Source organism: Mustela lutreola, chromosome 15 (genome assembly GCF_030435805.1).
Source record: "Mustela lutreola isolate mMusLut2 chromosome 15, mMusLut2.pri, whole genome shotgun sequence".
Classification (NCBI taxonomy): Eukaryota; Metazoa; Chordata; class Mammalia; order Carnivora; family Mustelidae; genus Mustela; species Mustela lutreola.
Window position 1 is genome coordinate 4749733 of NC_081304.1, and position 21565 is coordinate 4771297.

The 21565-nt window shown below is 56.1% G+C and overlaps 2 protein-coding genes, 1 long non-coding RNA gene and 1 other non-coding gene across 7 annotated transcripts; 2 read left to right on the forward strand and 2 right to left on the reverse strand.

Moving 5' to 3' along the window:
• Positions 1-276: 276 nt before the first annotated feature.
• On the forward strand, positions 277-15361 carry ST6GALNAC2 (ST6 N-acetylgalactosaminide alpha-2,6-sialyltransferase 2). 4 transcript variants are annotated; one of them, XM_059150318.1, is made up of 10 exons: positions 282-737; positions 5536-5596; positions 7788-7962; positions 8611-8779; positions 9159-9297; positions 10404-10507; positions 12224-12349; positions 13404-13503; positions 14542-14716; positions 14856-15361. In XM_059150318.1, exons 1-9 carry the CDS (start codon positions 613-615, stop codon positions 14707-14709), a joined length of 1167 nt encoding a protein of 388 aa, XP_059006301.1. In that variant the 5' UTR covers positions 282-612; the 3' UTR covers positions 14710-14716; positions 14856-15361. The 4 variants fall into 4 exon arrangements, with proteins under 4 accessions (XP_059006304.1, XP_059006302.1, XP_059006301.1 ...); XM_059150320.1 differs by having other exon boundaries at positions 285-737; positions 12266-12349; XM_059150319.1 differs by having other exon boundaries at positions 281-737; positions 14542-15361.
• LOC131817018 (uncharacterized) lies at positions 9896-12676 on the reverse strand. Its single transcript, XR_009348278.1, has 2 exons — positions 12573-12676; positions 9896-10244 (listed from the first exon to the last, which is right to left on the reverse strand). It is a non-coding gene; the product is annotated as an uncharacterized LOC131817018 (long non-coding RNA).
• On the forward strand, positions 10691-12223 carry LOC131816998 (uncharacterized). The gene has a single exon (XM_059150334.1). It carries the CDS (start codon positions 11354-11356, stop codon positions 12221-12223), a length of 870 nt encoding a protein of 289 aa, XP_059006317.1. The 5' UTR covers positions 10691-11353.
• A 3282-nt stretch (positions 15362-18643) lies between the features above and the next one.
• Positions 18644-18725, reverse strand: LOC131817215 (small nucleolar RNA R38). The gene has a single exon (XR_009348399.1). It is a non-coding gene; the product is annotated as a small nucleolar RNA R38 (small nucleolar RNA).
• Between the last annotated feature and the right edge of the window lie 2840 nt (positions 18726-21565).

Sequence of the window (21565 nt, forward strand, 5' to 3'; positions counted from 1 at the left end):
CATCCTCCCCGGCCCGTCCTTTCTCCCGCACTTCTGGACCATGCCCAGGTGCCAGGGCCGGACCGACAGGTCCCGACGGTCCCTCCGAGGGGGAGCGCCCCCGCCGCGGCTTGCCCCGCGTCAGGCGTCCGGAAGCCGCGGGCGCAGGCCGGGAGCCAGCAGTGCGCGGCCCACCCGGCAGGTGGCGGCGTCTCCCCGCGCCCCGCCCCGCTCGCCAGCCCCCCCCCGCCCCCGGCCCGCGCGCGCCTGCCCTTGACCGCGGCGGGACAACGCCCAGGCCAAACCCCGGCTCGCGCAGGTGCCCGCAGCCCAAGTGCCGGGGAACGAGAACAGCGCCGGAGGGGCGCGAGCGGCTCCGCGAGCGGGTGGGGGAGGGGGCGACACGCCCGCCCCCGGGACCCGCCAACGCACCCCCCCGAGGGTGCGGCGAGCCCGGGCAGGAGGAGAGCTGCTGGGCGGGGAGGCGCCGCGGGGGCTGGAGGAGGGCAGGGCCGGTGGGGCTGGGCGGCCGCCTCCGGGAGGCCGGCCCGGCCCGCCCGGGCCTCTCCCTTCGGCCCGGGACGGCGGCGGACGGGGCGCCCGCAGGCCGGGGCGCCCGCAGGCCGGGGCTGCATGGGGCTCCCGCGCAGCCAGCTCCTCTGGCTGCTGCTCCTGCTCGCGGCTGCCTGCTCGGGGATCCTCTTCACTCTGTACTCCTCGGCAGTGGGGCCGTACCCGGGGCCCCGGTCCGGAGCCAGGTAGGGGCTGCGGCGCCGTCCGACCAGGGGGGTGTGGGGGGTGGCGCGGGGGACGCACGGGGCGCCCAGCCCGGGCCCCTCAGTCCGCCCGCCGCGTCGGCCTCCCTGGGGTGGCTAGCGGCGGGGACTCGGGCCGCGGCCCTTTGTCCCCAAAGCCTCCACCCGGGCCCCACAGCCTCTGCCGGGGCCCGAGGGGAATCTCGCCCCTTTGCGCACTGGCTACTCGCTCCGCGGAGCCTCGAGGGTGGGAATCCCCCTCCGGCCGTGATTCCAAACACTTTGTCCAGATCTGGCAGGGTCGTCGGGGTCGGACAAAACAGCCTCGTTTTTGTCAAGAACCGTCCCTCGCTAATGTCACATTTCTCTGACTCTACTTTTGGGGGAGGGACCCAAGACTCCCAGTTCCGTCCGCGCCCTCCCCGCGCCGGGTCGCCGCTCTGGCCCGCGCGCCGTTCGCTCCGTTTATTTTGATAAAGCGCCGTCTGCGCGCGCTCCGGCGAAGCGGCGGCCTCCCCCCGGGACCGCGGCCGATCCCGGGCTCCGTCCAAGCCCCCCAACACCCGCCTCCCGGCTCCCCTCCCTCCTGCTCGCCCAGCGCACACCTGCCTTGCATGTGTGCCGAGCGAGGACGAAGCTCCGAGCCTGCGTCGGTAGGTGATGGTGCCAGGTACTGAGGAAGCCCCGGAAGAATTTGGTTTTCCGTCCGGGAGGTGAATCGAGCTGAGCAGGAGTCTGGATTTGGGGGACCGCCAGGGCCCCCCACAGGCTCGCCCACCCGCGAGGCCGGGCTCTGCCTTCCGAGCGCCTCCCAACCTGCGCGCTCCTCACCAAACCGACGGGATGAAAGGCAAGTTAGTTGTTAGTTCTCAGGAAACGCGGTCCAGAGGCATCTAAAGTTGCAAAACAGCACGAGAACACCTGCAAGTCCTTAGGAACCCAGTGGCTCTACAACAGAGCGGTTCTGGCCGCGGGGACCTGGAGCCACTACACCTGAGCGTAATCAGGAGTTGCAGCAGGCGAGGGCCTGGAAGGTGGAAGGTGTGGTTTAAGAAAGAATCCTTTGTGAATTTTACGTGAAGTTTTAAAACACATTTCAACATCCTTTGAAAATATCTAATAAACTTCAAATATGAGGGTGTGGGACATCCACTGTGCCTCCACGGAAGTTTTGAAAGGTCTTTCATCTTTTAAAAAGCTCATACCAGCCAAGAATGTGTCCGTTTTCTTGCTGTTCCCCTAAGGTTTGCGATTTGGCTGAGCCCCACGGGCTGGCCAGGAAGGCCCCGCTGTAGGGGGTGCGTGGGTGGGGGGCAGGCTGGGTGTCCCACCCGCTGGGGCCCTGGGGTGGGAAAGCAGATGGCCTGGCCACCTGGAGAGCTTGGGAAGGGACTGGGGTGCCTTGGGGCCTGGTCTTTCCGCACTTGCGGGCCTGTCATTGCAGGCTGGACAGGGGAAGCCAGCCCGGGAATTCACCTGTGGCAGAAGAATCTGGGTCAGGAGTTTCCAGGCATTAGGATATCTAGACTTGTCTTAAAAAAAAAAAAAAAAAGAGGGGTGCCCGGGTGGCTCAGTTGTTAAGCTTCTGCCTTTGGATCAGGTCATGATCCCAAGGTCTTGGGATGGAGCCCTGTATCAGGCTCCCTGCTTCACTGGAAGCCTGCTTCTCCCATTCCCCTTGGCTTGTGTTCCCTCTCTCGCTGTGTCTTTCTCTGTCAAATAAATAGGTAAACTCTTTTTTTTTCTCCTTAAATATTTTATTTATTTATTTGACACAGAGAGAGAGAAAGTATAAGCAGTGGGAGGCGCAGAGGGAGAGAGAGAAGAGGACTCCCCGCGGAGCAGAGAGCCCGACCTGGGGCTCGATCCCAGGACCCTGAGATCACAACCCAAGCCGAAGGCAGACACCCAACCAACAGAGCCACCCAGGCACCCCAATAAATAAAATATTTAAAACATAATAGCAATTTTGGGGACACCTGGGTGGCTTAGCCTGGTTAAGCCTCTACCTTCAGCTCAGGTCATGATCTCAGGATCCTGGGATTGAGCCCCGCATCGGGCTCTCTGCTCAGCGGGGAGCTTGCTTCCCTCCCCCCTCTCTCTGCCTGCCGCTCTGCCTGTTTGTGATCTCTGTGTGTGTGTGTGTGTGTGTGTCAAATAAATAAATAAATAAATAAGAGGGAAAAAAGTAATTTTTAAGAAAATCCTTTTTAAGGGTGGGGTGGTGGTGGTAAGGATAGATATAGGTCCCGCCCGCGGTTATCTGACAGTGTCTGTTGTCCTTTATTTTGTAAAAGAAAGGACATCCAGGGGCCTAGAATTCCTAAGAGTAGATCCAAATTGAGTAGACTTTGTTTTATGGGAAATGCACCGCAGGGCTACCTCCTTATATGCAGTTTGGCTTTTCCTCTGTGTCAGTCACTCACCCCCAATCAGGTCTGGAAGCAGATCAGCCTCCCCCACCCCCACCCCCGCCCCCACAGGCAGGTCAGTAGGAGCCTGAACTAACGGTAAGTCACAGTGCGGCCATCACTCCCCCCCCCTCCGATTTTGTCATCTCCCACAGGGGCAAGAAGGGTGATATTCACAGAGTCAGATATTGACAGAGACCACATTCACGTTCTATTGTTATGATCGTCCTATTTTATCAATTGTTGTTTTTCTCTTACTGTGCCTCATTTATAAAGTTAACTTTAGCGTTCCTTTGCATGTAGAGGAAAAAACAGAGCGAGCGCAGAGTTCCGTACTGTCCACGGTCCAGCCTCCACTGGGGGTCTTGGAGCTTACCCCCAGGGTAGGGGAGGACTACTGTACAAGGTCCTTATTTCTCCTCAGGCCAGTGAAACCTGCGGGAGGACCATAGGGGAGCTGGCTCCCTTCTCCACTTCTTCTGGGCTCATCTAGAAGGTGTGTCTAGAAGCCCTTGAATTCCTAAGAAGGTGGGCTGGGAGAAGTCACTGAGCACCGAGGGGGGTTCTGGAGATAAGCAGGCCTCCCCGCGACTGGGGTGTTCAGGGCAGCAAAACAGAACTAGGAGGGGGGCTCCCCAGCCCCTCACCCACAACTCTATCCCTCTGGTCTCCAAGCTGCCCTGGCCAGCAGCTCCCTCCTCTGGTTCTCAAGCCCAGCTCCCATGAGAATCACCTGGCGAGGAGGCCTAGACCAGTCAGATCAGAACTGCAGGGGTGAGGCCCCGGGCGCAGGTGTCTTTCAGATGCTCCCGGGGAACCTCCCCTGAGGCTGTGTCCTGGGGTCCGGGTTCCTCTTGAGAGGCTGTTCTGTTGTACTGAGGAGAGGAGCCACAGGGTGGGGGGGCAGGTGGCCATCTGAGGGGGAAAGGGAGAGATGGGGCAAGGGAGCATCCCCGCCCCTCCCCCTCTGCCCCGTGGGGCTCACCTGAAGTGAGGCAGGTCACGGGCTCCCTTGTGGCCCAGCTGGCTCAGCAGGTCAGAAGCAAGGAACAAGAGGCCTCTGTTTCCTTGCAAACAGCCTGGTGATCCAAAGCCCTCCCCACCTGCTTCCCTGTGGCTGTGGGGGCCGGGGCAGAGAGGAGTCCAGGAGAAGCCCGACACCCGTTTGAGTAGACAAAGGCCCCTATTCCTTCCACGCTCTTTGCCGTCTCCCCCAATGCAGGGGTCGTCTGGGAGGTGGGAGTAGGGGCGGAGCAGTAACACGGGCCCCTTCCCTCCCTCCGGAAGGGACTGTGGGACACAGTCGTAGAGGTTGTCCTAACAAGGTACTTCCCCTTCCTCCTTGAGGTAACAATAGCTACCATTTAGAGGACACTTGTCGTGTGAGATAATATCGTGTCTCTGTGTGAACCCTTCCAACAACTGGAAATGTGATATATTTTTTTAAATTTTATTTATTTATTTGACCGAGAGAGACACAGAAAGAGAGAGGGAACACAAGTGGGGGTGGGAGAGAGAGAAGCAGGCTTTCCGCCGAGCAGGGAGCCCAATGTGGGGCTTGATCTCAGGACCCCAGGATCATGACCCGAGCCAAAGGCAGACACCTAACGATTGAGCCACCCAGGCACCCTGGAGATGTGATACAATTAATAATGATAATGAATTACTTGATTATATCTGCTGCCCAGATATAGACACCAAGGCTTCTAGAAGTAACTTCCCTAGACCGTGGGGTATAAACCTAGGGAGTGAGCCTTCAGACATGTGTCTTCTGTGGGGAGCCACAGGGAGGGCAGGAGCCAGGATGACCGACCCCAAGGGGAAGGGGGACCATGTCATCTGAGACCGACCGTCTGTCTCTGGGGACTTGGCAGGGAGCTTCCTCAGATGGCGGAAGGGGTCTGGCAAGCTCGCCTAGTGTATTTCATCCTTGAACCAGATCTCACAATTCTGTAAACTCTACATTTTTGCCACTTGCCATGGGATTTCTTGGATTTCTGGGTTTAGAGAGCTAAGCAAAATATACTAATGTGACAATATATATTTTTTAAAAGATTGTATTTATTTGACAGAGAGAGAGAGACCAAGTAGGGGGAGCAGCAGGCAGAGGGAGAAGGAGACAGACCCCGATGTGGGGCTCGATCCCAGGACCCTGGGACCATGACCTGAGCCGAAGGCAGATGCTTAACCAAGGAGCCACCCAGGAGCCCCTAATGTGACAATATTTTTGTTCCTAAAGTGGGAGACATAGGCCCAAATCAGAGCACGGCAAGATCAAAGGCATGCCATCTTTGACTCTGACAGGCTTTACCAGCCCCCGGAGCTAAGAATCAGACAGAAGGTTCCGAGGGACAGGTCTGAGCCCTGCTTTACTTCTGCTTCTCCCCCAGGAATGCCACATCATCTCGAGCATTCTTTGGACACAAGGCATCAAACGCTGGACCGAGAAAGGTACAATGGCCGACTGTCCTGGCAGTTTCGAGCATCTTCCAGTTAGCGGGGTGGTGGGGACAAAGAGAGCAAGTGAGAACGTTCTGGTGAGACTGCTGGGGGGAGCTCTCCGGGCCCCATAAACAGGAAGCTTCGAGCTGAGTGGCCAGCCAGACCTGGCCGCCAGGGTTCCCTGTACCCCAGGAGCAGAGAAGGGGCGTAGCCAGGAGAAGAGCTCTTGGGAAGCCTTGTAATTTATCTTTAAAAGACCTGTGAATTTGATATTCTACTCAAAATGCCCTTTTTTTGAGATTTTATTTTTAAGTACTCTTTGCACTCAACGCGGGGCTTGAACTCAGGACCCTGGGATCAAGAGTCACGTGTTCTACAGACTGAGCCAGCCAGGCACCTTCTTACTATAAAATACCTTCTTGCTATGGAGTTCACACAATTTTTAAACGGCTCTCCATGGAGTAGACGAGCAAACTTTGGAAAGATGCTCCATCCTTGCCCACGGGGTTGAGAACCTTCTGGGCCCTGCTCTATCATGAATCGTGTTGCCTCGTGCAAAAGCCCCACGGCACCCCTCTCACGTAGCTTTTATAGATGGACACAGTGAGGCAGAGAGGTCAGGTCCTGGCTCATTCAGGTTTAAGAGTTGTGCCCAAGACACCAACCTGGGACTTGTTAGGGTGGCCTTAGGGGAGAATAGGTTTCACTGTGCGTGGAACATAGCGACAGCTGAGCTGTACAGAGACGGAGCAAGTAGCCCTGGGCAGGTGAGGGGGGTCCCCATCTTGAGAACAGAGGCAGGGTGGACCCTTGGCGCGCAAGGCCAAAGAGAAGCCTCAAGCATCTTATGGGAGCTTTAAGTTTCCTAAAGCCCTGTGCACCTTGAGCTGCTTGATGCGAACATATCTGAACCAGGTTTAAAAAAAAAAAGGATTCCGGGTGGCTTTTGGATACACATAACAAGGCAAAAACATAGAATAAAATGAAAAAATGGCAGTATAAAGGTAGGAGAATCAAACAATGTCATGTAGATAACTGCATGGAAAATGGGCCACAAGGTGTAAGGGATAGGCCATAGATCTGGCCCTGAGCTTCCTGGTGGCCACAGGGAAGAGGAAATTTGCCATTGTGTCCATGAGCTAATAGCAAGCCAGCTGCCCAGTTGAAGCACAGCCTTTCCCAATACAAAGACTGAGGAGTTTTCTCCTGGCCTCTCTTAAAGAAGGCCCTGGAAAACACCCCAGAGATGAACTGAACGGTAGTGAAATTAGTAGTCAGTTCTGTTAGAATGTCTGCTTTGAAAATGTGAATTTGTTCCAGCAAGACTGGTATCATAGGAAACAATTTGAGCATAACACAAACTTTGTGTTTGCCTCTGGGTGACTGCCATTGCAAACGCAAAGAGTAAATGCAGAGACCCACGCCCAACCCGAGGGAGCCACGAGGAACATGCAAGGTGCGCACACATGTGCCCGTCAGATAAGCACTTCAGGGTTCTAACCCTCTTCCCACTGCTCCCCAGTGACTCCCGACTCCCATCTTTCTGACGTCCACTCGCACAAGCAAACGTCAAGTCTCCTCCAAGGCCAAGGGCCACGTGTTTAGTAGAGCGTGGCAGATCTTAACCACGGGGTGAGTGAGCCTGGGCCTCCAGCTTTGTTAGCAGAACTTACCGTACAGCTCTTTCCTGCCCTGGTCAAACCACCGGCCTAGCAAAGAGCCCCCTTCAGTGGGAAGGGGAGCCCCAGCCAGGCCGAGGCAGTGAGGGATTCAGACATTAGGGGCTACAGGCAGGTGAGGATGGCAAGAGCTAGGACTTGGGTCCAGACTGACGGATTCCAAAGCCCAGGCTGGAATTCCTCCCTCAAAGGTCTTACACATTTGGTGGAAAGGTGCCCCACAGTTTCCCTAGGTGTGAACTGAAGGAGCAGGAGGCCAGAGCCATCAGGCCCTGGATAGTGTGGCATCCAGGAGAGACAGAGAGAGGGCTGGGCTTGGGTAAATCCAGAAAGCTGACCCCCACCACGCTGCTATGCCGCAAGCCAGCTCAGCAGGCAGGTTTGGTGGACCAAGTCCGGAGGGGAAGAGCAGATCTTCCCCCCCAACCATCCTGCAGGGGTCTGCAGCTCCCATAGGAAGGTTCCCACCGGCCACAGCCCCCAACTAATGGAGCTTGGCCCTCTTGCCTCCTGCCCCACAGAGCGCGCACTGCCAACACCCACTTTATCAGGCCATCCAGAAGCACCCCCGCTTCCGCACCCTGTTCGATCTCTCCATTCCAGTGCTGCTCTCGGGGGCCCTCTTCACTCAGGAGCTCTGGGACAGGCTGAGCCAGCATAAAGCCCCCTATGGCTGGCAGGGGCTCTCCCGCCAAGGTAACCGGAAGCGGCTGCTTCTTGCCCAGCCCTCTGACCCCAGAGAATCCCTTCCTCCTGCTTTGGGCCCACGTGCCGACCCTGCCTTCACAGCACCTTATGGGGACCCCCACCCCACCCCGCCCCGCCCCTTTGCTCCCAAAGAGGTCTCCGGGCTCGGACCCTCCCCCCCTGCTGTGTGACACCTGCTATACTCGCCAGCACCAGGGGTCAGGGAGGGTTTGATGTGCAACTCCTGGGACCAGTGTCCAAAGGTGGTCAAGAACAGCCCAACCGTGGTTCCCGCAGTGGGAAACCGCCCAGAGACCCCGCCCCCACGCTCACTCTGTCCCCCAACCCCCGCGAGCCTCAGATTATTTTACTGTGGAACATTCAGTCTTGAGAGGACTAGTGATTCAAGTTCTTGAGGTGACTGAGGGTACAGCCGAACCCCCCCCTTCAGCCTGACACTGCGCTCAACGCGCCCCTCCCCCACCACCCTCCTGCCTTGGTTAGGGCTGTCAGGCCTCTGGCAGGTGGCGTGCCAGAAACAGTCTCTCGGGACAGCCCCGACCCATGGGACAGCGCGCGCGCGCACACACACACACACACACACACACACCCACCCACCCACCCACCATGGCGCCCTGCCCTGTCTGGCACCCACAGCCATCAACTCCACCCTGAGCCTCCTGAATGGCTCCGAGAGCTCCAGGCTATACGCCGCCTCCGGGAAGCCGCCCTCCAAGTGCATTCGCTGTGCGGTGGTGGGGAACGGAGGCATTCTGAATGGCTCCCGCCAGGGGCTGAACATCGATGCCCATGACTACGTGTTCAGGTATAGGGTACAGGAGGTGGGGAGGAGCGGGAAACGGAGCTAGTCCCCACCGGCCCCTGGGGGAGCATCCTCTGGGAGGGCAACGGGCAGGGGCAGCCCTGGAATGGGCAGGCGGGCCCGGACAAAGGCATACAGAGAGACAGACCCTGAAGGTGGAGTGTGGGTGCCTCGAGCAGGTTGGGGGGGAGCCGCCAGGGCCAGATGTGCCCATTTCCTTGAGGTCTGGAGGAATGGGGATGGGCTGGATGGGACGGGCCACCAGCGCTGGTGCCTCCCTGGGCAAGGGACATGGTCTGCCCAGAGGCCTGGGGACGGGTGCGGAAGTACAGCACAGCATGGTGTGACCATCGGGAGGCTGATGGGCCTCTGTCTGGACCAGACTCAATGGTGCTGTGATCAAAGGCTTCGAGAAGGATGTGGGCACCAAGACCTCCTTCTACGGTTTCACCGTGAACACAATGAAGAACTCCCTCATCTCCTACCGGCATTTCGGCTTCACCTCTGTGCCACAAGGCCAGGTGAGGCTTCCGATGGGCCTGCCACTGTCAGGGACGGTCAGTGCCAGAGTTCCCAGAGCGCCCTCTGTGTGGCGAACCAAGTGGCCCCAGTCCAGTAGGCAGAGAGCTTGTGCCGGGATGCTGGGTGCCTGCAATGGGGCCGCTGAAATAGTCAGCTGCCTCCAGGCCCCCCTGAACTCATGAGCACTAGGGCTTGTCTCCCATTTCCCTGAGTGGCCTTCCTGACCCCACAGCAGCCTGTGAGGGAGGCTGAGGTTCAAAGGCCCGGGGCTGCGTGCCCAGCCAGGGAGCAGGGGAGCCGGAACCCGAGGCCGCCTACCGCCTCCAGCTTCTTGATACTGTTCCCAGCTGCGGGAACACCGCTCTTGCTTTCAGGAGCCATCTGGGTGTCACATAAAGGGGGGAGATCCCAGGGCCTTGTGGTGCTAGATAGGACTGGGCTGAGTTTCTAGAAGCTTCCTCCTCTAAGCAGGAAGTTCAGGAGTGTCCTAGCCACAGCAGGAACTCTCCTAGCTCTTGACAAAACAAGAAAGAGCACATTTCTGGCCACACTACCTGCCTGAGTTACCACGGTGTTAACATCACCCCAGACTTAGTGTAGCTTTAAACAACATACATTTATTATCTCACAGTTTCAGGGGATCGGGAATTTGGGAACAGCTCAGCAGGGTGGTCTTAGCTCAGGATCTGGGTGTTTGCCAGGATCCGCAGGGGCTACGGGCACTTGAAGGCTTGACGGAGGCCACAGTCAAGGTGGCACCTCTCGAGGCCACTAAAGTGTCCTCAAGATCGTGGCAGTTCGCTTCAAGGAAGCTGCAGTGCCTTTTACAGCCTCGTCCCCAAGGTCACACACCAGCCCTTCGGCTTTGTTCTATCCATTAGTCACTCAAGGGGATGGCAAGGAAGCCGCGCCTCTTGCAGCATGCCCGAAGATTTGCGAGCACGTACTGAAACCAGGAGAGGGAGACCAGTGAGGGGGGGTTCCAGGCAGAGAGCAGAAGTTCTCCCATCAGGACGGGCGGCAGAACCCGGTGGCAGGCTGAGCAGGACACGGTCCTGTTCGGGGGGCTGCAGGGACTGGGTCAGTGTCTCTGTCGCCCCGACAGGACCTGCACTACATCTTCATCCCCTCTGACATCCGGGACTATGTGATGCTGAGATCGGCCATTCTGGGTGTGGATGTCCCCGAGGGCCCTGATAAAGGGGACAGGTGAGTGGCCAAGCTGGTGTGGGATGTGGCACTGCTGGACCCACTGTCAGGGTGGGAAGGTGGGTGAGGACAACAAGAAAATCCCCAAGAATTCAACAGACACCTGGGGAATTGTGCTCTTTTCCCTCCCCCAGAGGAGCCCAGGTAGCCCTCCCAGTCCCCAGGAGCCCACCTGAGGCGGTAGGCTGTAGCCCCGAAGGGTTGCTGTCCCCTAACACACACAGCCCCCCGCAGCCGGCAGCACGGGCCGTGCCTATCCGCTCCTGACTGCTGGCCAGCTGAGCACAGTGTCTGGAAGCGAAGTGGGACTGGGGGGGCTGGCATCCACGCCACTCGTCCCGGTGGGCATCCTCCCAGGACTGTGCCCAGGAAGTGGAGAGCAGATGACAAGGGCCCAGAGACCGCGAGGAGAACAAAGGGCACTCTGACTTTTCTCCCGCACCTTCCTGGGCAGCAGGCCGGTGTCCAGCTCCTTTGAACCCTGTCCTGGCCTCAGCCGGACCTTCCCCCCGTGGCGCTGAGACACTTTCTCGTCCCAGAGTCAAGTCCTTAGGTACCCCTGCCACCTCTGCGGCCACAAAGACCAGCCTTCCTCTGCCAGTGCTCCGGGACCAGGCCACCCACCCCCGAAAGAGCAGATTCTGAGGTCCTTAGGGATTAAGCCCTCAAAGGCCAGGCCCGCTTACTCTGGCCCACCTGCAACCCTCCGCCCCATGACGAGCCAACAATCACTCCTGACGCGGCCTCTGGTCATGAGGGTGGGCTTTGTGACACGGGGGGGACTGGGCCCTTGGGGGGGCTGGCTCAGAGACATCGATCGGGTGGTCGTAAGCCTCCCCAACACCAATGAGCTCCCCCTCCCATACCCCCAATCCGTCCCCTACCCAGTCCCCCTCCCAGTCCCGGTCCAACCACGTGGTCCCGTCCAACCAGCAGGCCAACTCCAGCTCTGCTGCCGCAGCCCCCTCCCCGTCCCCCACCCGGGGCTCTTCCTCCCGGCCCCCCTCTCACCCTGTCACCCCCACTGCCTCACAGCCCTCCTCCCGGGCTTCGTCCCTAACCCCCAGCCCTCATATCCAACATGTGCCCCGAGGGTCTTCCCAAAACCCCACGCCCCCCACCTCCAAATCTCCTTCCCAGTCTGGCTTGAAATCCCTCTCCCGAAACTCTTCGCAGACTCCTCCCGTGCCCATCCCGCGGTCCCCTTCCCGCAGCCCCGCCACCTCAGCCTCCTACATCGGGCCCATTCGGGGCGTCCCCTCCTACATCGCCCCCTACGTCCCCCGCTTCCTGAAGGAACCCCCCTTCTTCCAGCCCCCCACCGCACCCCTGCCCCAGAACCAGTGCTTCCCCTGCTCCTTCCCCTGCCCGGCCCGGGAGCCCCCTCCTCTGCCGGACTCTCTCTACTTCCCCCTGCTCCCGCCGCCTCCCCACCACCCCCGGGTCAACTGCTCCTTCCCGACCCCTCCGTCCCTGTTCACGCCGCCCTCCTCGCTCACCTACACGCCGCCCACCGAGGTTCTGGTGAGCGGGAAGCCGCACGTGGTGCCCACGGTGCTGCCGGCCACCTTCTACACGCCCTTCTCCCGCTACTACGCCCAGCCCCGCCCATACCGCACGCACCGCCGCAGGCCCAGCGCCTTTCCCCTCGCCCCGCTCCCCAGCCTGCCCTACGACGGCCCGGGCCGCTCTGTCCACTTCTTTCGTGGGTCCTAGGCCTCAGACCTACTTCGGACCCACTTCTTTCGTGGGTCCTAGGCCTCAGACCTACTTCGGACCGGAAGCCTCTGCCAGGAAATTCAAGCTACTACATCCAGACTTCATCAGCTACCTGAGAGAGAGGTAGGTGTTGGGGGGGGGGGGTGTACGCAGAGAACAGCTCCCCCTCCCATCCCCCTGCACACCAACCCGTCACTGCAGGCTGTACGCCCCAGACAGGAACCCACAGGGACGGCCAACCTGTTCTGGGCCCAAACGCGGGCATTCCAAGGCGACCACAGGGAGGAACCCGGGAATAACAGCCTGCTCTCACCCCTCCTTCCCGCCCTCAGTCCCTCTCTCCTACCAGCGGTTCCAATGGTGGGGGGCGGTGTCACATGGCCCTCTCTGGAGCCGTTCTGGTTGTCACTAGGTAAGCGCCACTGGCGAGCAGAGACAGGGATACCGTACACAGAAGGCCCCTGCAACCAACCAAGAATTACTTGGACGTCCATAGCGCCATGGCCGAGAAGCCCTGCTGTCGCCCCCTGCTGGCCCCCTCCAGAGCAGGTGGAGGGTGGCGGGTGTGGCTCTGGGTGGCCCGACTGGAGCCGGCTGGGCGCCATCCACAGAGGAAGAAACAGACTCTCCAGGAGGCCAGGTGGTTTTTCTGGCAAAGCGTAGATGTGAATCCGGGGTGGCCACCATGGTGTGGCCTCACTCAGATTCTGAGAATGTGTGCACAGTTCTCTCACCAGTGACTCCGGGCCCAGGCCCTGGGTGCTCTGCTCATGTGCCTCTTAAGGACTCCTCCTGGGCTGAAATCTGGGGAAAGAAACACAGGTTCCAGGCTAGATCAAGAGGCCGCCCGTCCCCTAGCCACTGTGGTTACTTAGCCCAGGGGCAAAGGCAAGGTGTATCGGAGAAGGGCAGTCAGGCTGGGTGCCCACTTCTAGAGCGGGCCGAGGGAAGGGTTGTACCTGCGGTTCTGCCCAGGCCTGCGCCTCTTCTCACCTGATTCTGTTACCCAGACGATTGCGTTTGCTTTGTTTGGGTTTTTTCCTAAATGGGGAAGAGCCGGGAAGTTCTGAACGGTTCTCCAGCCAGTCGGAATGGGTCGCTGGAAAGCGTAGGGGCACAACCATCCACTGAGACCTACACCTCTTTCTTGAGTTTTGATGTCGCTTGTCCTCTCCAGGTTTTTGAAATCAAAGTTGATTAACACAAATTTTGGAGACCTATATATGCCTAGTACTGGGGCCCTCATGCTGCTGACGGCTTTGCACACCTGTGACCAGGTAAGAGGCCTTCTCTTTGAGGAGCCCACAGCAGCAGGGGGCAGGTGTGACCTGATAAGCCCTACAGGAGGCCTGTCACCCCCAGGGGGCCTGGGACTGGCCCTGCCCCTGTCCCCTTGGGGAGGGAATTTGCCCCTACGGGGAAGGGATTCTCCAGCCACAGGAGCAAAAGCGGGTGTCTGGAAGGGGCAGGAGGGAGTGCCACTCCCCAGCTACCTCCGCGCGGGCTTGGCAGGGACCTTCCCAGGACAGGTGCTGGGCCTTACCTTCCTCCAGCAGCCGCCTGCCCGGGGACCTCGGTCCTTCACCCCTGTGGTATTTAAGGAGCATGTTATCAAACTGTTCTTATGAAAGCAAAATTGCAACAGGAGTGGATAAGGACATCCTTTTGGGAGAACATTCTAGAACTGAGCTGGGCAGCAGGTTTAGCCTTCCACACAGAGCTTTTGAAATCACTGCCTGAGACGTTCCCAGGGTCGCCCCCAAGAACCCAGCAGAGGTGGAGGAGCAGTTTTCAAAGGGCAGTGACCCCCACTAAGGCCAGCACAAGAGCCAGAGGCCAAGGGCCACCCCACGACACTGTCCCCTTCCTTTTCCCAGTTTTTTTTTTTTTTTTTTTTTTTTTTTTTTAAAGCAGCAGTCCCCCGCCTGCGCTCCCCTTACAACAACTACTCCACCTCACACTTAACAATGGAGAGAGCATGGCTTTGATCATGAATCACAGACCTGACTTTGAAGCCCAGCCTGGCCACTCACTAGCTCGTGACTGAGGACGTGGCTGGTTACCCCCGAGCGCTGCCCCATTTGTGAGATGGGGAGAACCCCTGAGGTTCTCCCGAGGCCGAGAGAACAGGTACAAGATCGCACGGCCTGCCTCTAGCGTGAGCTCCTGCCTCTAGCGTGAGCTCCGACTACTGTTCGCCTGTGCTTTCCACACAGCATTAAGGAAGGGGGGGTGCCTTTCCCAATTCATGTCACTTCACAAATCTATCTGCACAGAGCTCAGTAAATGCTAATTCAGTGACTGTCCTTGTCCAGGTTAGTGCCTATGGATTCATCACAAGCAATTACTGGAAATTTTCAGACCACTATTTCGAGCGAATTAAGAAGCCACTCATCTTCTACGTGAACCACGACCTGTCCCTGGAAGCCACCCTGTGGAAGAAACTGCACAAGGCCGGCATCCTTCGACTGTACCAGCGCTGACCCTGAAGTACCCAAGCCCTTTGTTCTTGCAGAGCTGTGGACCCGTGGGCACCCTCCCTGGCCCCTCACGTGGCCTAGGTGGCCCCCAGTCTTTTCAGCCTCTGAGAAGGGCTCCAGCTCCCCTCCACCAACCCCTTCTTCTCTAGGGAGCACGAGAGCTGGACTTGTGACTGTTTCCAAAGCCTGTTCATTGCGGGACACCCCATCTTGTTCTTGGTTTCTCCAAGAAGACTCCGCTCGAGGTTGGAGACAGATATCCTGACCTTGGGCAAAGGGAGACGACCGCTCTGCTGGGTGTTTGAAAACTGAAGGAAATGTAATATGAGACTGTGACCCTCACCAGCGAAGGGCAAACACACTTCAGAGCAGAGGCTCTCAAAGCCAGCTGTTGGTAGAGAACTTGACAATGTGGGTGCGGTGACTTCAACATCTCCACTGACCAGGGTCAAGCAGCAGTGCAAGCTCGCACACTCACCAGCCAGACCCTCCCACGACCATGTCCAGCCTCCCAGCAACTCCACGACATCAGACTCTAAGACATGCCTACACCACCCGAGGACATGACCACTTTCCTTCTGCCCCATGATGAAGTGGGAGCGCAAAAGGCAGAATGTAACTTGAACTAGGTACTTGCATAAATGACAGGATGACCCTTGCGTCTTTTCTGTGTGTTGGGGACAGGGACAGGGTGGCACACCAGAGTGTTTAGCAGGCAGATCACTCAGAAAATTCAAGAACCATGGGCCAGTCCTGGTAATTTGACAGGGGTCGAGTGCACAAGAGGGCTGCCCACCTGTGGAAGTCCCACTGTATCCATTACCACTGGCCACTGAAGTGCAAGATCAGGTGAAGAACTCCCCACCTCACATCGCGGCTTCAGTAAATCCAGGCAGTTTTAGAGCACAGGGGCTTCATTTGGAAGGGTTAAGTCTCAACTAACCAAGTTACCTGCACATAGCCCTTAAGCCCTGGGATTTACTGGCCCTGTGACTAGTAGCTCCAATCTGACCCGCTACACTGGCTACATCAAGAACCTTCCCAAGGTGGCACTGATCACCACTGGCTAATTCACCAAGGCCTGGGACCAGTCCTCTGGCTCTGTGGTTTTGGAAGGCAGATCCTATCAGCGTCTTACCAAGAGGGTAACTGTCACCAAAATCAAAATTCTACATTAGAAATTCAAGTATGTGATCCAAGGTCTGGACTTTCACGACCGAGGCAGCTACTTGAAACTGCTTCCTACTTGAAGCAGCTTAGACGAGAGGGGAATAGCAAGTGGGAGGCCACGGCCTCTCTTAAGCTTGGCAACATGGAAATGTCCCTTAGTCTCAAGGACAGCAGTGTCCTAAGTATGTTTCTCTGGATAGAATCACTGGTCTAGAAGAAAATGTCAAATGTGGGAAACACGGTATGGTCAGTCCGTTCCGCCATCTGACAGTGACCGTTACTATCAGTTGCTAGTGAAGAAATCCAGTTGCCCTAAGTCAGGATAGCCAGCGTAGCCCAAGTGAGGACTGAACTCCTTGTATCCAGGACATTTCACTTGTCCCTGTTCCGCTCACATCTGTAGCGATCAGAATCTTCGTCAATCCATTAGATTTGAGAAATGCTAAAGTTACACTTGTGGGTGGTAACCCATTAAGAGAAGCAGAAAATCAATTTAGTGGGAAACCTGTAAAACATCTGATTGCATCCTGTGGAAGTTGGGGGACCCTGGTGGCTCAGTCGGTTAAGTGTCCCACTCTTAGGGAGAGAAACTAGACTCCCGCTGAACCTAGAGCCCCCCAATGAGCGTGGAGTCCGCTTGTGACTTTCCCTCCCTCTGCCCCTCTTAAAAAAAACAGTACTCGGTGAAACCTTCATTTAAGAATGCGTTTGCTGAGTCACAGAATAAAATCCCTTTATGAGGTTCTCAACATGAATCACATTTTTAAAAAACTTTTATTTATACTTCAAATCTTAAGCCCAAGATACGTTAACTTCACAAGAAATCTGCTCTGAGAAACCTCTTTCTAGGCCAAACACCTGCTTCCCCTCAGACTCCCCAAAACACAGCACATACACGTCATTCTCTGTTCACAATCACCGCCTTCCTGCCAGTGCGCCGCTCACACCCAGATCGGCTCCATGTTCCTAGTTATGCCCTGATTTGACTAACCGCCAGGTATTTTTCGGGGTAAACTGTCAAATTATTTGGTTCCTTTTTGAAGAGAAAATCCAAAGACTCCTTCCAACTGTTCTCCCTCTGGGGCCTCGGTTTATGGGCATGAACAGTTCGCACAGACGCAGCGCGGCTCCATCTGGCGTCTCGGAAGAGAGAACCTGCAAGACCAAAGGAGAGTCGCATGACGGGCCAGTCAAGTGCGGGCCTCAAAACTGAAAGCCAGATCTAGAGAAGGAAAGGCAATCGTCGCAGCACTCGTTCTAACCGAACGTCGGGCACAGACCGCTTCCGAGCAGGCTGCCCTCCCCAGCTGAGGCGCGAAGGGAGCAGGGCCCGGGGAGGGGAGAAACACCAAGAAGCACTGGAGACCGTCTCATTCAACCCTTTTCGGGAGGTAAAACTTTTCAAGTCAAACCTGAAGGTCTACAGGAGTCCCACAGAGCAGTCAAATCTCTGGATCAACGATAATGCAAGCAGCTGACTTCCAGACTCCCTACCACGTCCTTTTACTGTTTTACTTACAGGCTGTAAACTGCTGGGGCCAGTCTTCAGGCTTATTAAATCTCACCCCAAATCTAGCTTCCTTGGTGACTGAACAATTATGTGACCTTAAATACAAAAAGCCCATACATACCTCCCAATTTCAACAACAAAGGCCATCTGCCCACTCCAAGCCTGGCATTTAAATGCGAACAAAGCCAGACAACCACCCTGCCCAGTACTTTTTGGTCACACGCCAGCCCACTCAGCCCTGGGCCATGCCAGGAGCAGCGCCATGCCCATTACACTGTCCAGAAAGGATCCGAGATACCCCTAGGAGAGCTCCCTGGTAGTGTGAACGAAGCACCTGGAAATCAAATAGCTCTGCTGGCGCCACGGCAGCCCTTCTTTCCCGAATGTCACAATGTGGTGCCGAGGGAGGTCCCAGTCCTGCCACAGCTGGCAGACATCCGACATTCCCGTCAGTTTCAAAGAGTGCATTCATTTCCTTCAAATATGGGACAAGCACTCTTTGATTCCACAGTAGGAACATGACCCGAAACTGGGCTACTTGCCCGTGTCTGCCCCCTCTCAGAGCCTGTGCCCTGAGGACGACCACTGATCAAGGGCCCAGAGTGTGACAGGGCAGCCACACTACTGGTTTTCAAGTTGCAGAGCGATGACGCATGCCACCGGGGTCTCGGTGAGGTTAACAATTCCCTCTGGAGTCCATTCAGGCTGATTCCCGATGAAGCCTGAACCTTTAAGAGCAAAGAGCCAAACCCCGATGCCTCAGAGTAGACGTTTCCCCTCAGCCGAGATGTTCGGACAGGGATAACTAACCATCACAGGCTCGTGGGGCTTCCTAGGGACGCGGAAGATGGAAACAGAGACGACAAGCAACTAGGGAGGGGTCCTCTAACTTACTTCAGGCAGAGAAGCTCCGTTCTGTTTCACACACTGCAGACATCCAGCCAAAGAAAGTAACCCATGTTAAAATCTCCCTGCCCCCAACACAATCCTAAACCCGGGGCAGGAGCGGCAAACAAACCTCCCACCCAAGTCTATTTGAAAGGGGTCTACTTACATACAAGTCTCCGCTTTGGGCCCAGGGAAGTGGACTCGGCCACCATCTGCCTCCGCAGGATCCTTTCCAGCCTTGGAAACCAAGGCTGGGACTGTACCTGGCAAGGAGAAATTGCAAAAGAAAAATCAAGATATACACAGGTTAATTCTCAAGCCGCTCACTTTCAAATCTGGCCTAAATTTCCCTTAAAGTGAACTTGGGAACTGAGTTTCAGACGTCCATATTCCACAGAAAGGCCTTTCTTTGCCTTCAGACAGGGATAACTTCAGATCATCATGGACTCAGCTCCCGCCAATCCACCAGCCCCCAGGGCTGACACTTCTAGCACACGCAGGCCACTTTGTCCTTACAAAATTCTGCTTTACTTCCCTCATAAGAATTCTCAATCTTGTCTACTTTATTAAAAGAACTTTCCTTCCAAGGTAAAAACTGCTGATACCCAGTGCCTAGATGTACCCAGCATCTCGGACCTGACTGACACTTCCTGCCCTTTTAAAGACAAAGTCCCCCACACGAAGTGCCTGATGGCAGAGTATGTATGGAGTATATATTCCAGTGTCAATAAAATGTGCGGTTACTGGGGCGCCTGGGTGGCTCACTGGGTTAAGCCTTCAGCTCAGGTCATGGTCTCAGCGTCCTGGGATGGAGCCCCACATCCGGCTCTGCTCAGCGGGGGGCCTGCTTTCCCCCCCTCTCTCTGCCTACTTGTGATCTCTGTCAAATAAGTAAAAATCTTTTTTAAAAAGTGCAGTTACTTCTTTGGGACATCCCTTTGAAGGCCAGCTGTACAAAGGAACCTGCTGCCAGGAGGTAAACAGGTCATTTTCTCCTTCATTCTCCTCTGCGTAAACATGATCCACAGAGCTAGATCAGTTTTTTTTTAAGTAGAGGATTATAGATCTGCCCCAGAGCTACTTATAAATAGCCAGTGCTGTAATCTTGCTGTAATAAAAATTCCCCGAGCTAAAAGTGGATCAGATCATCTAATTGTTCCTGTAGGACTGCTCTTGGGGCAGCCACACAATACTTGGGCCTCACTCCAGGGTCATTCTCAACCATGGCTGGAGATGTACTTCTCCAGCCTTAGATGTATAGCCAGATCTGGAAAACAATAACCCTATTTTACAAAGAAATAAGGCTCCGGTGGGGTTATTTGGTAACAGGCTGGGACTGGAGCCCAGAGCTCTCAAGTCCATCTAATACAAAGCTTCGGCCTCAGCTCTGACATTCTGGGTGGCTAGTTCTCTGTGGTGGGGGCTGTCATGCATTGCAGGATACTCAGCAGCACCCATCAGTGCACTCCACCCTCGTGGAGAACGCCTGGGCTACTCGTAACTCAATTATTTCTCAATCAAACTGAAATATCCAACAGCACTCCCACAAAATGTTTATGGTTCTTTAAAAAACAAGAAACAGCTGTAGAACTCTAAGCCTGTTTGTTCACTCACTAGCAAAGGAGAAAGTATCCAGTCCACTTAAGATTGTTGTAACAGGGGCACCTGGGTGGCTCAGTGGGTTAAGCTGCTGCCTTCGCTCAGGTCATGATCTCAGGGTCCTGGGATCAAGTCCCGCATCGGGCTCTCTGCTCAGCAGGGGGCCTGCTTCCCTTCCTCTCTCTCTGCCTACTGTGATCTCTGTCAAATAAATAAATAAAATCTTTAAAAAAAAAAAAATTGTTGTAACAGGGGCACGTGGGTGGCTCAGTGGGTTGGGCCCCTGCCTTCCGCTCAGGTCATGATCCTGAGGTCCTGGCCCTCATTGGGCTCCCTGCTCAGCATGGAGCCTGTTTCCCCCCTTCTCTCTCCGTCTGCCTCTCTGCCTACTTGTGATCTCTATCAAATAAATAAATAAAATCTTAAAACAACAAAAAAAGATTGTTGTATCAAATATTGTCTGGGAGACTGCTTGGCAGGATGCTAGCAGAGTTCCACACTCCTTCCCTTATCTGGGTAGGAACAATTCTGGGAGGCTCACATCCTCGAAATCTAACAGACACTAAAGGCGCCCTAATCTCTGCAATTCCGCCAAAGAGCTTATTTTTTAAAAACAGAAAGAAAGAAAAGAAAAGAAAAAAAGAAAACCTCCCCATTTATAGAATTTTCATGAAAAAAATCCTTACACTCAACAACTTAAGATGGTTTTCACGTGACTTTTCTCAAAGTTCACAGTCAACATTTTAATCTCTAAGAGAAATGTGGGTAACATACTTCACTCTAACAGAAATGACGTCCAGGTGTTATTCTCAAGGTCGGTATTTTAAAAAGCTGAGCTCTGGGGACACCTGGGTGGCTCAGTCGTTAAGTGCCTACCCTGGGCTTAGGTCAGGATCCCAGGGACTTGGGATGGAGCCCGGCATGGGGCTCCCTGCTCCATGGGAAGCCTGCTTCTCCCTCTTCCACTCCCCCTGCCTGTGTTCCCTCTCTCCCTGCGTCTCTGCCAAATAAATAAAATTTCAAAAAAAAAAGAAAGAAAAAGAAAGAAATTGAAGTACCCAAACTTGTTAAAACAAAAACAAAAAGCTGAGCCTCGAGGCGTCAAAACTCCTCACAAAAGACGTCCTTTCAGACAAGGGGAACTTGAAATCACCCACAAATACTCTGAGCCCCGGCCTGCCAGAAGCCTCGCCCTGACTCGGTCTCCCCTCCTCCACCCCCGGGGGCAGGGACCCTCCCGATTCCACACAGCGACACCTAGTGGCCGCCAATCCCCCCGGCCCAGACCCCGCTCGTCACCCGAACGAGCCTCCTGCGCCCACGTGCTCCCCAAACCCAACCGAACAGCAGAAGAAAGGGCGAGGCAGCCCTCCCCCCCGCCGGGACGTGCTCGCTGCGGTGACCGCGCAGGTCCTGCCGGGCCCCGTCCTTACCCACGTCAGGGATCCATCTGGTACTTTTAAGCTTCAGCCTGCAGGTCTGGCGCTCACGGTCTCCGCAGACGCCCAAGAAAAGCCTGTGGGGGAAAGAAAAAAAAAAAAAATGAACTTGGAACGGGGGGGTGGGGGGGCTGCAGAGTCGTGGCTTTCCAAACCCGACAGTCCCACCCACGGCTGTCTGCAGGGTTAAGCAGAACCACGGCTCAGGGCGTCCTCCGGGCGCTCCACCAGGGGCCTGACTTGGCCGCTAACC

Coding starts and splice junctions, on each gene's coding strand:
- ST6GALNAC2 (XM_059150319.1), top strand. CDS start 613: ATGGGGCTCCCGCGCAGCCAGCTCCTCTGGCTGCTGCTCCTGCTCGCG. Junction 738..5,535: donor GGGCCCCGGTCCGGAGCCAG/GTAGGGGCTGCG, acceptor CTTCTCCCCCAG/GAATGCCACATCATCTCGAG. Junction 8,780..9,158: donor GCCCATGACTACGTGTTCAG/GTATAGGGTACA, acceptor TGTCTGGACCAG/ACTCAATGGTGCTGTGATCA.
- LOC131816998 (XM_059150334.1), top strand. CDS start 11,354: ATGAGCTCCCCCTCCCATACCCCCAATCCGTCCCCTACCCAGTCCCCC.